The sequence below is a fragment of the Bombus affinis genome, chromosome 12 (assembly GCF_024516045.1).
Source record: "Bombus affinis isolate iyBomAffi1 chromosome 12, iyBomAffi1.2, whole genome shotgun sequence".
Lineage (NCBI taxonomy): Eukaryota > Metazoa > Arthropoda > Insecta > Hymenoptera > Apidae > Bombus > Bombus affinis.
The window spans coordinates 8,343,396-8,359,778 of NC_066355.1; the positions used below are offsets into that span (position 1 = coordinate 8,343,396).

Below are 16,383 nucleotides of genomic sequence, written 5' to 3' on the forward strand. Positions count from 1 at the left end.
AGCATAAAGGAAGGAACACATTTTGCTAATTTAATAACAATTTAAAGAAGCGAAGAAAGAGAAGAAACTTATGCTTTGTAATATAATTAACCCTTTCGCAACTAGGGACAAGATATCTCGGTAACACGATGTCGTCATTACGAAATATCTTAGGGTCGCAATGACGATATCGAGTCAGCGATATATGTACACATGTACGTATTTATGGTCGCGAAGGATTTAAGAAAACAGAACCGAGAAACGATATGAGGTTACCCACTTATTTAATATAAAAATATGACAAGATGATAGTTCGGTATATGACCAAATGTACATAAACTGAGACACTCGGAAGGTGATACTCGAACGTCGAAATATTACGCTGATCGATTCCAATTCCCCTCATTACCAGGCAAGACAAGGGCTTCGGGATTTTGCGCAGCGCTCGGAACCGGGATAGCCTTGGTAGGTGTCAAAGCCCTCGCTACACCCTCCTCGTCTTTCTCTTTGATCGGATGCAACGGACAGGTGAGAATCGGCACCTCTTCCATCCTCGGCAGTGCCCACACGGTGACCTAAAATTTACACGAGAAATCCTCTTCAGCTCCATTAAATGCAGTCGCGGTACTTGGAACGAGATTGGGTAGCCGGTGACTCATCTGCTGGTTAAAAGTAGGCATTCGTTAGTGTCCTCGAACCACCAGAATAGAACCGTGGAAGGTACTCTGAGTACGTGGACGAGAGAACCACCATGCGAATTACATGGACAGTTCGAGGAACATTGACCTCGCCTTTATCGTGAGTCAAACGCATCATTTCGAGCGTTCCCAGCGAGCTATTGCTTGCCAGGGAATCCTTGGATCGATTAAGCGCATCTATATCTTCATCCAACGAGCTTTCGCTCGTAATATGTTTCAACGCGAATATAAAAGAGACAATGATTTTCATGGAACGTGTAATGTGAGAATAAAGGAACATCGAACGTGAGAAGGATATGTTAATCGATATCACAGACAGTTCAACTTTTCGTTTCCCAATTGATGACAATGTTCCTGGATTAATGGTATAAGCGGACTATTTAAAACGACGCTGATAAATGATAAGAATCGATTCTTTTACTTTTATAGAATTTCCATCTCCCTGGCCAGCTAAGGGGAACGTGTGCTCCACGGGAGATTCCCGGAACTTCCTCAGATTTTCTTCGTTATATGGCACCACTCTCGTCACGATGTAACTGGGATCGACACCGTTGCTCCTGGACCACCATGCAGCGACTTGGCTGAAGTGAAGTCGTGAACGGACTGCCTGATATAAACCGTAGAAGTTCATCGTCTCTGGGCTCCTGAACATTGTTATTCGTTCGATTTGTTAGTGGCAAAAAAAAAAAAGATATTTTTATAACACACTAGATATAATTTATTTTATAGAAAATTAATCAGCATGATCCACTTAACCACTCGCCGGGTCATACATCCACGTTCAAAAGTATCGGTAAAGAAAGTCTTTAATAAAATCGTTAATACGTCTATCGTATAAAGTACCAAGTTAAATGAATTACATTTAATTGCATTCAGTTGAGCCAATTATTTCAACCATTGAATGTTATTGATCTTCGTGGTACAATATCTCTTATACTAAGATAACTATACACTTTGTAGAAAATATAATTATACATAGATTATAATTTTCATATATAAACATATTATATTTGCGTTGCAACGTGTTTTTCTCTTATAAAAGTACGATCAATTTCGCGAACGAATCGAGGGAAAATTTGTTTGTCAAGAGGGATTAGTTACGTATGCTATTATCGTTGAAATAAATAGTCTAGAGCAACTGATTGGCACACTTACTTGCTGGGAACGACGCAAACACACCAATACTCCAGCAGCATCTCCGACGCTTGTTGCCATGGTGAGATTGATAAGGACGGCACAGTGCAGATCGGGTTCTTGCACGTAGATTTGGCCAAACCGCACGGACAGTTGCTGCACAACACCACCTCGATGGACAGGAACGAACCAATTGCAATACGATCGGCGATCTCTCGAATCAGTACAAGATATCGATCGCACTGCACAGATTATATGAAAAAAGAAAGGCAAATGAGAAAACCATTGTCTGTAGAAATTTTAATTACTTCGTTTTCAATAGAAGAGGAAACGATTTAACGACGTCATTCTGTTATCGAAACAAAGGGCACAGTGGCCAGCACATAAATAGGGAACACGTTTATTTTACAAAGCTGACTTAATTCGGTCTGTAATTATTATTCGAAATAAAAATTTGAAACAACGCTTCAGCCCATAGGAAATGTATTCTTAAATATTCTACTGTAAAACTAAGTAGAAATACAGCTGGTTTCTAATTATTACTGCAAGTAAACGTTCGACGATCATTCTGTATTTATACGTATTTTTAAATCCTGTGTTGTAATAAAGAATGAGAACAGAATGCCTCGTGATACAATTAAGATTACCAGTAGTTGTTGTTTCCTTATTTATACGCTCGCCACTGTATGTTCTTGGAGAAGCGGTTTAGATATCGTGGAAAAGATTACGAGAACAATTTTCTTACCAAGTAATTATCTTCTTCGCACACGTGGTCATTAGGCACCGACTGCATAGGCGCTGCACAATGTGGGCCCTCTTTGTAGCCACGTGGAGGGCCCTGAATCCTCCCTTCGCACACCAGGACTCCAAGGGCTCGGAACACGCTAAGAATGCCACCCCGACCGCCAACCCCATCTGGGCTGGGAATGCCTCCTGTCACCGCACCTAGGCAGTGCATACCTGCAACGAAAATGAACATTTATCATTAGCAACGAAATTTATTCGATATTATTTCCATGTATTACTCAATAGTTTTGTATCAGTAATCAAAAAAAAAATAAAAATTAAATTTCTTCATCGATCAAGTTTCTTTAATAAGAAATCGAGAGAAAAGATTTTTAAAAGGCGTTTAAAAAATGTTTGAAGCAACAGGGATGCGCGATTGATAAATCGTAAAAGCGTTCGACCATTGGAATAATGGTTTTCCAGAGGAAACCAGCGCGAACACGAACCTGTGCGCATTCTCCTTCTCTGGAAACAATTTCCAACGCACTGCAATAAGATCGTGGACATTTTCGAGAGCAGCTCTCGAGGGAATGAAAACTGGAACGATTCGCGCACGAACTCCGCTATCGTTAATCTTAAGCGCGCTACCGCAACGGACCATCCTTCGAACTAGGCTCAGGTAGCTTTTGCGCGATCTTCTTATCGGAGACACGAACTTTGCTGTCCAAACTGGCCGCGTTTAGAGCGAGAACTGACGCCAGTCACCATTGTCTTTTCGTTTCTTTGTGAATCACCACGAATACAACAGTTTACGTTCATTCCGTTCTTCTGTACTCCATTGATCCATTAATTTAATCCCACTATGGTCTTTCAATTTTTCATGTCTCTAACTCATTTCTCATTTAATCGGGGCACTTTCAACGTTTCAATATCAACGACGCTTCCTTCTTATCTTCTTTAAACCTAAGGAATTCTCCAAAGATGCGATTCAGTCGGAGATTATCCAGAGAGAATGCAAAAGGTTTAACCTACCGAACAATTGTCTGACGAACGATGTCAGACATTGTGACCGTTTCTTATTGAATTCACTGTTCTGTTAATCGTCATTTTTTTTTTTTTTTTTTTTTAATATTTCCACCTCGCAAACAACGACGTCCTAAAAGAGCCGTAGACTCGAGAAACTTTCACCAATTTCAAATAACCCGAATCAAAGTTTCATCGAACCTTACTATCCAAATATGTACACATAAAATCATTTAGCGCGCTTCAATTTACAAAACTAAAATGCTAATAGCCATCGAACTTTGTTGTACGGAGTTCTGCGATAATAAAATGTTCCCTTCGATCTGCTTCTCCTCCAGATCAACAAGTTTCCTATAGGAAAAACCACTAATCGCCGGAGCGTGTGAAAACAAGGCATGTAAACGCATAGAAGCATAGAAAATTGCGCTTGTAGGGCATCGAGATATCGGCTGCACAGATATGATGGTCAGGCTTTCGTACGATTTTTCTCGTTTCTTTTTGCCCGACATCCGATCCGAGATTTCGTCGTCCGTCTTCTGCCGGTCATTATGTAAAGGTGAATACGCAGGAGGGCGATGGGCATTATTTATAACTTTGCCCGCCGCCATATGCGGCGAAAGCGACCAACCGGATTGGCTTCCTCGCCACTTTCCTCCGAGCGTTTCAGCATTCGAGCGAACGAACACAGAATACTTTACTGGTGTGCGCTATTCATCGATGGAAAAGACGAAAATTTCTCGGAAAATGTAACTCACTTTTCACTGAAATTCGATAAATCTCGTGGAAGATACTTGAGAACGAGCTTACGGTTTGACGAGAGAAATATCTCATCCAGAAACGTTCTACGCTTCGCACTATGAAACTATGTTTAGAGTAGTTGCTCCTTGCTGTTCGTCCAGCCAAAGTATTGCATATTTCGCCACTCTTCTTTAATTCCACGGGGCTTTGTACCATTCGAGTAATTAATTACGAGTGACATTCTTAATTGTAACTAATTACAAGTTGAACTTCTATTTCGAGGGCAGAGCGACAACGTTACAAGATTCCTGCTAATCCGCTGAATTCTACTTTTCAACGATCGTATCGCTATTTCTTTCGCTTGGTCTCTGCAATTGTACAAAATACGAAGGAACTGCAGTATTTTAAGATTAAACGTAGAACGTAGGAAAGGTAGAAAATATTCTTAAAATATAGAAAATCTTATCCATTCATCGAGAGAGAAACTCAACGACCGAGTGGAACAAAGGTCCGTTTCATTTTCTCAGAACGTAACGCGATTGGCAAGGAAAGCAAAGGAATCATTCGATCGATAAGATGATATTATATATACATGGAAAAATCAAAACGACGAAACCAAGGTAGAAAAATCAATAAGATCGCAAGAAAAACGTCGCTGTCGCTATGGAAATTTCACCGACGATAACTTCAACCCCCGCGATGATTTCGCCGCCGTAATCGCGCGAATCTGTCGCGGACATATGTTGTTCGAGTAGCAAATGAAACGATTACGTCCGTGCACTGAGACTAGACTCGCGATTAGGCGACGCGAAAAATTGCCGAGAGCCACAGAGCAGGAGCTGGCGCGACTCGCGCTCGCACTATGAAGAATTTGAATAAAGAACTGCGCGGCACTGCCTCTCACACTTGGCGTCTTTCACGTGTGTCGAGGGTCTGTGTACAAGGGAGAGCTTGTGGGGCTCCACGAGGGTGATCGTACTCGGGTGTCATGCGCAAAAAGTTCGTAACCCTTGGCGAAATCCTTCGAGAGACGCTATCCAGGATTAAGAGACAACCTGCGCTATCGAGACGCTCTTTATTTTATAAAGAAAAAACGATCAAAATGATTTGCGACCTAATCGATATCGATTGAACAACGTTCCCTTTACGAGTCAAGGATTAGTCCTTGATTACTGTATACTAATCGCTTGGAACGATCGAGTATTTTTAAGCTCGAGTCGCGTCAGAGTCTTGGAATAATCTAGTCGCTAGAAAAAGTTGCTTTATACCGCTTCTAATCGCATCGTCCGATAATACGTTGCTGGAATCTTGTTAGCACCCGGCACCGTACTCGTATAATTATTCGTTCTAAATCCTGGAAGGTAAGTTGACCAGAAGACGGCTGGCGAACGGTGTTTTTAATCGGCACTGCCAGACGCAGCTTCTTAAACGGCAGAACGATGGAACGAATATGAAGCTGAGCTAAAGCCGAGGATCGATCAGGGATGAAAAGTAGACGTCGAAAATCCGCTACCTTCCCGAGAGTAATACATCAAGTTACTTTGAAAAGAACAAGAGCAGATCTTCCATCGGTGATAAGTATCAAACAGTGAAAAAAAAGTAATAAAAAATTGCCGTTATCCGACAAGAAAGTTCAGGATATTAGGTTACTGCTCTAAGCTCGCAGAGATACATTCACGAAAAACTTGCAATTTTGATTGGAAGCCCCCGCAGTGATCAAAGGACGAGAGAAAATCTTTCGCCGACGATAATCACAAAGGAAATAAAAAAGATAATAAAAGAGGTTTTATTACAGGATACAGAAGATCCAAGCGCTCGTTTCCTGTTCCAAGCTCGGACGCTTTACGATGTACACGTGAGGATTAGCCATTTCGATGAGAGATCCAAAGTAATGGAATCACAAAAGAAGATCTTTCATCTATGATACATATCGAATGCTAAAAAGTAATAAAAAAATACTGTTACCTAAAGTTCAGGGAATATTAGGTTCCTGTCCTACGTTCGGTTCTTTGAGATGCATTCTTACTTTTCCGTTAAAATTACAAATTTGTAATCCCGATCAGACGTCCAGAACGATCAAGGAACGAAAGAGAATTTGTCATCGATGATACGCATCAACGAAAATGAAAAGGACGATAAAAAGGATCTTTGATAGGATACAAAGGATCAAAGTACTCGTTTCCTCTTCCAAGGTTCGATGCTTCACCATGCACGCGTGAAAGATTAGCAATTTCGATCGACGAGCCAAAGCGGTCAAAGAATGCAAGCAGATCTATCGTCGACGATGCACATGGCAAAATGAAAAATGTGGCAAAAGATTACTATTGCGGGATACCTAAAAGCGTGCAAAGTACTTGGCGCCTCTTGCAAGTTTACAGCTTCGAGAAGCACGCTTGAAAAACTTGCAATTTCGACTCGAGACCCAAAATGATCCTGAGCGAAACTTTGACCGCGCGATCAAAGCGGCGGAGGCCAAGGGTTTTGGCTTGGTCATTGGTCGAGGACAAGCCGTTCGAACGTCGAAGACCTTCGCCAAAGCAGCGAGGAAGGGATTGGCGTTACAGAATAAAAGGCTCAGGTCGTGCGAGCTACGAAGCATGTATTATAGTTAGCGACACGGGAGGCTGAGGGAAAGGGCGATGCGCTTCTGGTGCAGCACGGTGTGAATGCACTGGCTGGTCCAGCTGAGAAAACACCGGCTTGTTGGCGCCAGTATTATCCAGCGCGTAGTAAACAAGCTGCTCAGAATTATTCGGCCAAACTTATACTTTCGCGACTCGCTTCGTACTTTCTCGTCGTCGAATATAACCAACGCGATCCGCTCTTAATTACCTCGACCTTCGCGCGTTTCCAATAAACATCGTCCGATCCTGGGAATTCGCCGAAGAATAGGTCGTTTAGGAAACAATGGAAAAAAAAGGGAGAAAGTCGAGGAGGAAGCGCACAAGAGCGAACCTTTTGGAAACACAATAGCAAGCAAGTTGCAAAATCCTTACGTGGAATCTGAACTTCGAGAGTTGCGCGAGATTTGCAACTGTGTTGTGGAAGATTTTACGCTCTCTGAGCATCGAACTGGGACCAAAGTTTCCAATATTTTTCGCTCTTTCTAATAGGAATTCTAATAGGAAAATCTACCAACTCGACAACCGGGGACTGTGTGAGTACTAGCAAACAAGCAGCGATTATTAGTAACTAAACGACTATCAATTATCGCCATCCGTATGGCAGTTAACATAGACAGAACTCGAGAAGCTTAGAACGTAGCAAGGCACAGCTATCGCATTCTTGAACGCACAATGTACAAATACGAGCAACGAGCCATAGAATTTTTCGAGAAAAGAAATTAAAATACAAAGATTGTACGGCCGGTGTTTTGGCGTAAAAGGTAAGAACGTAAAAATGTGCACGACTTGTACGTAAAATAAGCGGAAAGAACTGGCTTATTGCATGTATCGCATTTCGATATGCATTTTGTCGTCGATAAACTGTCATTCGTTTGTCGACGCTTTATGATCCGATAAAGACGCGTTCGTTCTTTTAGAAAGTCAAGTTTCGTTCAATGAACACTACAAAGCACATCGTGCTTTATGCTCGATCGAATTCGCTGGCAGAGACCAGGCGAAGTATATGCGAAATGCGTATTAACTTTTACACGTACCGGACAACGAACCGTGAAATTTATGGTTGAAACGCGTGCGTAAACGCATTAACAGAATTACACGGCACCCAGGCCTGCCTACTAATTATATTAACGAAGACGATTATCTTTTATATTAATTCGGCGGATATCAAATTTCCCCTTTGACGCGCAGATTCCCTTTTAATCGGAATAGAGACCAGCTCTTGCAATCGTTTCGATCACACCAACGCACACTCTGTATGGGTTCAATTTTTTATTACTTGGAGAAATAGGACGGTTGTGTCGATTGAAATTTTATAAGTAAATTTAACAAATTATCGATCATCCGATTAATCGTTAATATTATCAATCGGTAAATTATTTCACGAGGAGATTTCGATTTTCTGATATTAAAAATTCAGCAAATCTCGGGGACAGAGAAACGATTGTTCTCGAAATCGCTCATTCGAAATTCTTCGTAATTCTACGATCATCAAGAGGTTAAACGTTGCAGAAATACTGTACAACTCCGACAAAGTAGAGAGCACATAGTGGAAAATAAATCGACTCTACGTTGTTGCCGAAATAATTGGTTACAATCAGCGACATCCGGCTAGCCAGGGAGCAAATAAAATGCGAAATTACAGGTTCCCGGCTATGATAATCCATCGTAATGCGTGACAGTAAAATTTGTTACGTCTGCGACGTCATTACGCCTTATTGCTGGTGAGCTGGAGCTCTCGTCAGCGGCGTCGAATTAGAAAGCGTGCTTTTATAGACGAAATCGGTAGTAGCGTGTGCATCGTTATCGTTTCATTAACAAAATATCAGCGTTCTTTTATCTCTTAGGGGCAATAAATGTCTCGCGATTCAACGAACGTTCAGCGTATGCTGGAAACGAATGCAAAGGAAAAGCCGAGGAATTAGCAGCTGGCAACGGGCATTAAAAATGCAAAAGATTCGCGCCAGCCAGCTCGACGTTTTATTTCCCGTTTCCAAACTACCAACTGAAACGCAGCAAATGACACAAAGGCGAGCCGTATACTCGCGTTTCCCTTTCATTTATGCACCGGAAGAAGCTTTTCGCGAAATCTACCGGCAGGCAAGAAGGATTTTTGCGAAATTAGCCGGACAAGTAATTAACCGAGTAGAATTACTTTCGACCGCTTCCTCGCTCCTTTCTAATTCCTTTAATCGTATCGTATCGCGCCACATTTGCTTTTTTATCTCTGCGAACTTCTTTCTCAGCGACCTTGCACTGTATTTTTATCGGTGGCATTTCTTTGGCGTCCTTGCTTTATTTCATTTGACTTATTAAGCGAGTTGAATATCCTGTTTCGTGCAAAGATAATCGCACGCACCGTCGTATAAAGAAGCGAAAAAGGAGAAGAGAAATAATAACAATAGGAAGGAAAGAAAGGCAATAGAAAGAGGCTGAGTAAAAGCAACAAGATAAGTCGGTTTAGCCCAAGGAAAGCTAAGCATCCGTTGCCCAGTAGTACGTTCAAAATCGAGGTTTTTATTGTATTTACATTTCAGATGTAAAAAGGTCAATATGGTCGATCTGTTGTTGTTATCGTCGCTGGAATTGCGTTGAGAATAATTGATTTTAAGGAAATGTTCAGGAAAAAGTAAGCGAATAGATAAATTATAATGACGGAGGACGAATAACGATATCGAAATTGGTTCGATTTGACGTGCGTCAGCTGTTTTGAAATGAAGAAAGACAATGTAACTTGAGTAAAACGTGATAACTGAATCGACGAATCGTTTCGAACGAGGACAAAGGCGTTGCGAAAACCGCTGGAGAATCTCGCAACGCGAGTCCAAGGCGTAGCAATACGAGCTTATCACCGGCCAACCGGATGCATAATGCGCACGTAAAGCCACGTTTTCCTTCCCTAATCGCTCGTGTTTACACGCTCGATGAAGGAAATCATTGATGAGGACGAGGCCGTCTTCTGTTGCCACCGGTCCGTTACCAATTAGCTCGTTAACATGCCTCACAATGCGCTAAGGCCGCGCCTCTGGACACGCACATCCCGACCAATAAACCATCTCTAAATCCGATTCCATCTAAGCTGTGGAAAACAACATTCCTCCAGCTGTGGCAAGCCGAGAGAACTTTCTTAATCCTACTGCGCCATTTCCACTCGCTTTTTGCTCTGTTTTCCAACCAATCGTATTCTTCTATGGCTGAACAATTTCTTACGTTTGAAAATAAAATGGAAAAATCGTTATCGGTCGGTATATTCCGTTGGATGAGATATAAAAAGGATATGAGCGGTAGGCATGGTTCAAAAGTTGTAACTAAAAAACGATGTACGTAATGAATATGCGTTGCTACGATACAAGGTATAAATAGATGGGGAATATTTAAATCCAGCAATAGTTAGAATTTATCGTAATATTTTTACGGTTGCAACTTCAACGACCAATAAACCAGAACTTCAACGAGCAATAAATTCAATTTTTTCGCTGTTGCAGATCTTACGTGAGTGCTGAACATTTTGAAACGGAATTGTAGTGGAAGTTGCAGAAGCATGTATTACGATATCTTCTAACTATTACTGCTAGATTGAAATATTCCTGATCTCGTACTTCGTACCGCAATAACGCGCATTAGCATTACAACGTTACATTTCGTATATCGTTATATCGCTCTAACTCTTTAACAGTGCTTTCAATGACACATGTTTACGCGGCGTATACTAACGGTGTTTAACTTGATGCGTAAAGATCCGTTGAAACCGTTAAAAATTTACGAACATGAAACTCAAGGTGACACGTAAAACGATTTTCTAATTATTTTGGACAATACAGGTAGTTAACGAAACGACGAACGATAAAGTTCGATTCACATTCGAACAAATAAGTTTCTGAAGGATAACGGATTTTGCGAGCGTTCAATTTCGGAGACTCGTTCCCACACAAGTCGGAAACAGGAATATCATCGGTGTAGCAGGGAGCGACGATAAACAGGATATTCTCTTTTACGGTCGCAAGTATTTTCTTGGCTCGCTCGAAGCGAATCCCGAACACGTATGTACCGTACAATCAGTCGCAAAGACTGAAAAGGCTAACGATTGCGGACCACCTCGCCAGGCAATCCTATAAATCTTCCTACGTCACGCGTCGTCGAACTCTCCTCGTCGAGGTAGATTTGAGAGAACTGGAAACGATGATTTTCTTATTTCCACGCTGTATTCAGCCACCGGAAGATACCGCGTAGGAAGTCGGAGGTGTCTGCTGACCGCAAGGAAAAGGAACATTCAGCGAAATCGTAGCGGTTTGCGTTTGAACGCCTTTTACCGTCGACAATTTTATTTTCATCAGCGAGAAATCAAATCCAAAATTGGTGCACAGAGAGAAGAAGCGGATCGATCATGATACACAACGAACTGAGCGAAAATCGTTGGCTAAAATAGAAAACCGTATGAAGAACCAGAAAACATTAAACCAAGGACGAACGAAACATCTTCGAAGTGGAATATTTATTCGTTGAACGATCCTCCACCCTTTCGTCGGACGGATAATTTCTCAAGCAGAACTCAGCTGTTTATCCAACAACGGATCACTGTCATCGTGACAAAACCTTTCTGTCCTGCCTTCGTCCTTCGAGAAAAGGGTCGTCGGTTGCTGCGTCTAGACGCGGCCCACTCACCCCTCTGATTTCGCAGGAATTACCAGCACGGAGGTTGAAGAACCCTGGCGGCATCGAAAAAAGCCAAACGGAGACAAAGAGCTGCTGATTACGCATGTGAAAATGGAGAGGAGTCGGCCTGCGATTAATCGGAAAGCCTCTGCAAGCAAATCTTCTGTATTATTTATAAACTCCTCTTTTCAGATTTATCAGCGACCGATGTATTACGCTGTTTGTACTCTCGATTGGGAAAAAAGTTCAATCGCTATCGTTAAGATTAACGTATCGCTATACATGTAATGTACGTATCTCTTTTAGCGACTCGTTAAAAAATGCAATCCTTTATTGCAATCGCGTGCGAGTTTATTTCTATAAGTCGCTTGTTGAACGTTTTTTATTTGGGAAACTCGATAAGAGAAAGCTTGTACAATCGAAAGATCAGTTTCTTTTTTAACCAACAGAGTAGAGAAAGATTTCGTAAGGGTTAATAAACCAAAGAGTAACATGATCGCGTAATAAATAAAAGGCAAGGTCGATGGTAAAACAGTGGCAGATTTTGGCTCGCTATTTATCACGTGCGCTTCGATTGTTCGTTATGCGAGTTACGGACTGAGAAAAATAAACTCGAAGATCGATCGTTCAACGAGAACTGACCTCGTTCCTTAAATTCTGCTATTATTTTTACACGAGTTTGATACCCCCTTTGATTGGGCTTGTTCTCGATTCTACGTCTCTGCAGAGCTACTTTTTATTCGCTACACGATTTCACGGTCATTACGCAAAGCTCGAAACCAGTTATCGCCTTTTCCCATTCGATAGTATAAATTACGAGCGCTACTTCGACCGCGTTCGTGCTTCTTCTTTTTACTCGACGATAAATTCCTGCTTCGCGAGAACTATTGTGCAATGCAGCCAATTTAGCAGATTCTTTCCCTTAACGATACTCCGCTGTTTATCGCGACGATATACAACACGCGAGGAGTCGGTCCGGTCTATAAAAAATTCGAAATCACGCGGTTCGCGAGAAACGAATCGTGACGATAAGTATGCAAATGCAATAGAAATGTCTCGTTCACGCGTTAAAGAAGAACGTGATTCGTTTGTAGCGAGATCTACGGTAATAAACAGAGATTTTTCCAACAATCGAAATGCGAACGTAAGAAGACAAATATCTTCCATACTACTATTTTCTACATATTCAAACGGAAGAAACGTGTGCTCAGTTTTTCTCGTTTTACGATATTCTTATATTCTTACTCTCCTTTTCTTATTTCTACGTGCAAACTGTACGAATGCTTTTGCCATTCGCGGTATACATATTCCTCGCGAAGAACTTTCGAAGAGCGAGAGAGAAAGGGCCAAGGAACATACGGAATTAATTCTACCTTTCAGCTTGACACAGTTGCGTAACAACGACGACGACAACAACGATGACCAACGACGAATTCGCTCCTTTTTCGTAGCCTTCGAAAGACAATGGGGACGGTTTTCGTTTTCTTCTTTTTTTCTTCACAATGAAACCGGGCAAAGTCGCTGGCAGTTTCGGCCGTTGCGAAAATGTAACCCCTTTCATGGGGAATAATGGAGAAACGCGAACTGTCAACAAGGAGTCGTGCGTTTCCATTGATTGCCTGCCGGAGCAGGCGAACAGCACCGGCCCTAAAAGACGTACTAACCGTTCAGGAAATCTCGAACCTGCTGCACCGGCCAGACTGCACCTTGTTTTCTTTCGTCACGTGCAGCAAAGAGATACAAGCCTGTGGCTGCGGACGTGACACAACAACAAATTTAAAGGGACTACAAAAATCTCGAATGGTACGAGCCGTTTCGAACGCATCTGCCCATCCCTACGATCCCTCTATTCCGGCAATTAAACTCGCAGCATCGATTTCTGCGCGAATTTTACTACCCACAACACCGTTCGCAACTATCTCAATGATACAACTTTTATATCCTGTGTCACTCACTGGCACCGTAAAAGATAAAGTTTCTTTGTTGCTGTCGATACATATGTATGACGCATTATTGGAGCAACGAGCATTGTCTTGATCATATTTGGTATAGAAATTAATTCAGCATTTTTATGTAAATTTATCATTTGCTTATCGACGTTGCTGCAATCGCAGCTGCAATCAATTTCTACGTCCGATACAATCGGTATCGATACGAGGCTTCTACACTGTATCGGTAAAATATATGTCGATAACGTTGAGCATTTCTTATTTAACTTTTACGGTAGCAGCGAAGTAGCTTATCGAAGTAGCTTATTGTTGAATGAAAAATCGTAAAAGTTATATCGAGGTATATTTTTTTACAACTTGCACTATCCTTTGGGAACAATTTCTCATCGTTTATATGTAGATTAAGATTGAGTTTAGTCTACAAAGAAAGTCAATACATAAATGGTAAATTTAGGTAGAAATTACAGTCGTCGTTTGAAATTGTTTAAAAAGTGGCCGAATAACAGTGAGCGATAGTGTTCTTCGAGCTTACCGAGAAGCTACTACGATGTTTCTTCTTATTTCGTTCGACGTCAGGGAGGATATTATGGTAATATCAAACGTTGAAAGCCAAGGAACTGGCTTCAGACATAGAACTCGGAGAAACAGATACTGCTCTTAGCATAATCTTCTTAATCTCGCAGCCGAGCTCTTCTCCGAAGAAGTACGTGCAGCGAACGAAGTTGAAAAGGGCCGTTCTTGCGCGTATCGCCAGCTACACTTTATCGAATATCGCGGTAAATTTAATTCCGTTCCATTTTCGGTCGTGACATGTACAGCCCGTGTAACTTAATTATACTAATTTGCTTCTTGTCGCTGCGCAAACAACGATACCTTCTCCTTGCTCGCCATAGAACGACGGACGTGACACGAAGGTAATTAAGCGGACGACAAAAATCGGGATTTTGCCGCTCGAAAGCACCGATTCGCTTGCTTTGATGGCATTTACGGTCTAACGACACCCGCGACTGATCTTGCTTTTACGTTATGGCTACTTCCATCGATGAGACTTTAAACTTAAACAGCAATCAATGACCCGATCAAATCGTACACTTGGAATCTATTTTTACGACCTCATTCAGATTATTTCACGTAGCTCGAGATCTCTTTATTTACTTGGCTATAGACTACGGATATTTATACAAAGTCGTATTTGTATGAATATACATAATTAAAAAATGGCGTTTAGATAAAAACTTCGATGTTTTATATTCCCCGTTTGTCTTACGTTTAAAACAATCGTTTATCGGCTAGAAAAACGTTCCTTTTTTTTTTTTAAATAACTGATTAATTCGATATAACTGATATCGATTATCTAAATACTAATAATCAATAACAGTTGTCGTGATTATTTCAACGCGATCAAAAAATCAGAGACTGATCATTCGAGATAAGAAACTGTCCTTGCTCGGATAACGCGATTTATACCCTGCTGCAAAATTTACGTATTATTGTTCGTCGATACGCGTGATGAAACTTCAAGCTTCGATAAATATGTTTGTTTCAGTCAGAAACAAACATGTACGACTACTCTTGGAAATCTTAATCTCATATCGCAATACCAAATTTCTCCGCGCGAAGGAACCTTCACAAACAATATTTCCTTTTTCGTTCGACACAACGACCAGATGTTTAACGACCCTCCCGTTATGCAGTTTATGGCCCACACGTTACGTACTGCTATCGTGTGGGTTTTGAGAGCGGACCTAACGATCGAAAGATATCCGCCAACTGACAATGAGTTTCGTCCATTATGATATTATATCCCGCCTCTGCCAGAAAATCGTCGTTCGTGTAATTACTTCGCGTGTATTACAAATATTTCCCTTATTCTGAATCACTCTACGGAGCAAGCAATTGCAAGCATCAGTAATGAATTATCGTGCAAAGTATGAACAATTTTGTTTTTCTAGTAAATACAGCCCTACACAAATTTCCTTTTGAGTTACAAAGTAATCCTAAGAAGTGCAAACGTTAACGGTGAGTCATAATTTATTCCTGTTGCGTTCTGTCATCCTTTCTCAAATTTCCTAAGTTTGAAGAAGACATCAAATAGTAATAATAAAAGTCAAAAATTCTTTTGTTCGCTAAAACAAGGGAAAACGGAGACGTAAAGATTTAAGGATGTGAGTAGCAGATACCTAGGTACCTAAGGTACCGAGAACTTCACTTTTTGTTTTTTTTCATTACCTTGGCTTGCATTCTCTATCGAGTCGTAAATAATACTTACGACAAAACGAGTAATAACTGGCCGTTTAAAAGCGTCAAAACTGCATCTTCCTTTCGGTAATTGCCCCTGACTATAAGTCATATTCCCTTTGGAGCTATAAATAAGTGCTAGGAAGTCCAATATTGACGGCAGAGCGATAACAGGCAAAGAAAACGCAATCTTCATCCGCGAGATATTATTACAGAGAAGACCGGCCTTCGTTCGCCACAATTGCAAACAGTGGAAAGGTTCAGATACCAGCAGAACAAAGTACGATGCACTCGGGAATACTTGCTCGAAAGCCTGCGTCACACGAGGGATGAATCGGTGAGATTCGCTCGAGAAGGATCCTTCTCGTGTCTGTTCGGTCTGAAAGGTAGCTCGTCGATGATGCAAAAAATTAAGCAAACCCAACGAAAGATAATTGGTTGTGAAACGTGAAAATTTCATCCGCGAAATGTCAGGTAATGACAAATTGAGAATCACATTGCAACTTGGCTAATGGCACAGTGGTTTAGCCTTAGTACACCTTGCGAATGACTTTCTATTTCCAGAAGCGTTAGAGGGTCTCGCGTGTACAGCTGTTGCACATACGGAGTCATGTATATTAAACA

At 41.4% G+C, this 16,383-nt stretch overlaps 1 protein-coding gene across 4 annotated transcripts in view; it reads right to left on the bottom strand.

The window, feature by feature from the left end:
- LOC126922672 (protein FAM214A) overlaps window positions 1-16,383 on the bottom strand; it is a 44,432-nt gene that overhangs the window by 8,132 nt on the left and 19,917 nt on the right. The window contains exons 1-5 of one of the 4 annotated variants that reach the window (XM_050735457.1): window positions 3,044-3,493; window positions 2,557-2,771; window positions 1,833-2,053; window positions 1,099-1,321; window positions 389-554 (exon numbers count right to left, since the gene is read on the bottom strand). In XM_050735457.1, the coding sequence (XP_050591414.1) occupies window positions 389-554; window positions 1,099-1,321; window positions 1,833-2,053; window positions 2,557-2,771; window positions 3,044-3,104 (886 nt within the window). In that variant the 5' untranslated portion in view covers window positions 3,105-3,493. Of the gene's footprint in view, window positions 1-388; window positions 639-1,098; window positions 1,322-1,832; window positions 2,054-2,556; window positions 2,772-3,043; window positions 3,500-16,383 lie in introns of those variants that run through there. The other 3 variants (XM_050735459.1, XM_050735458.1, XM_050735460.1) reach the window with 3 other exon arrangements.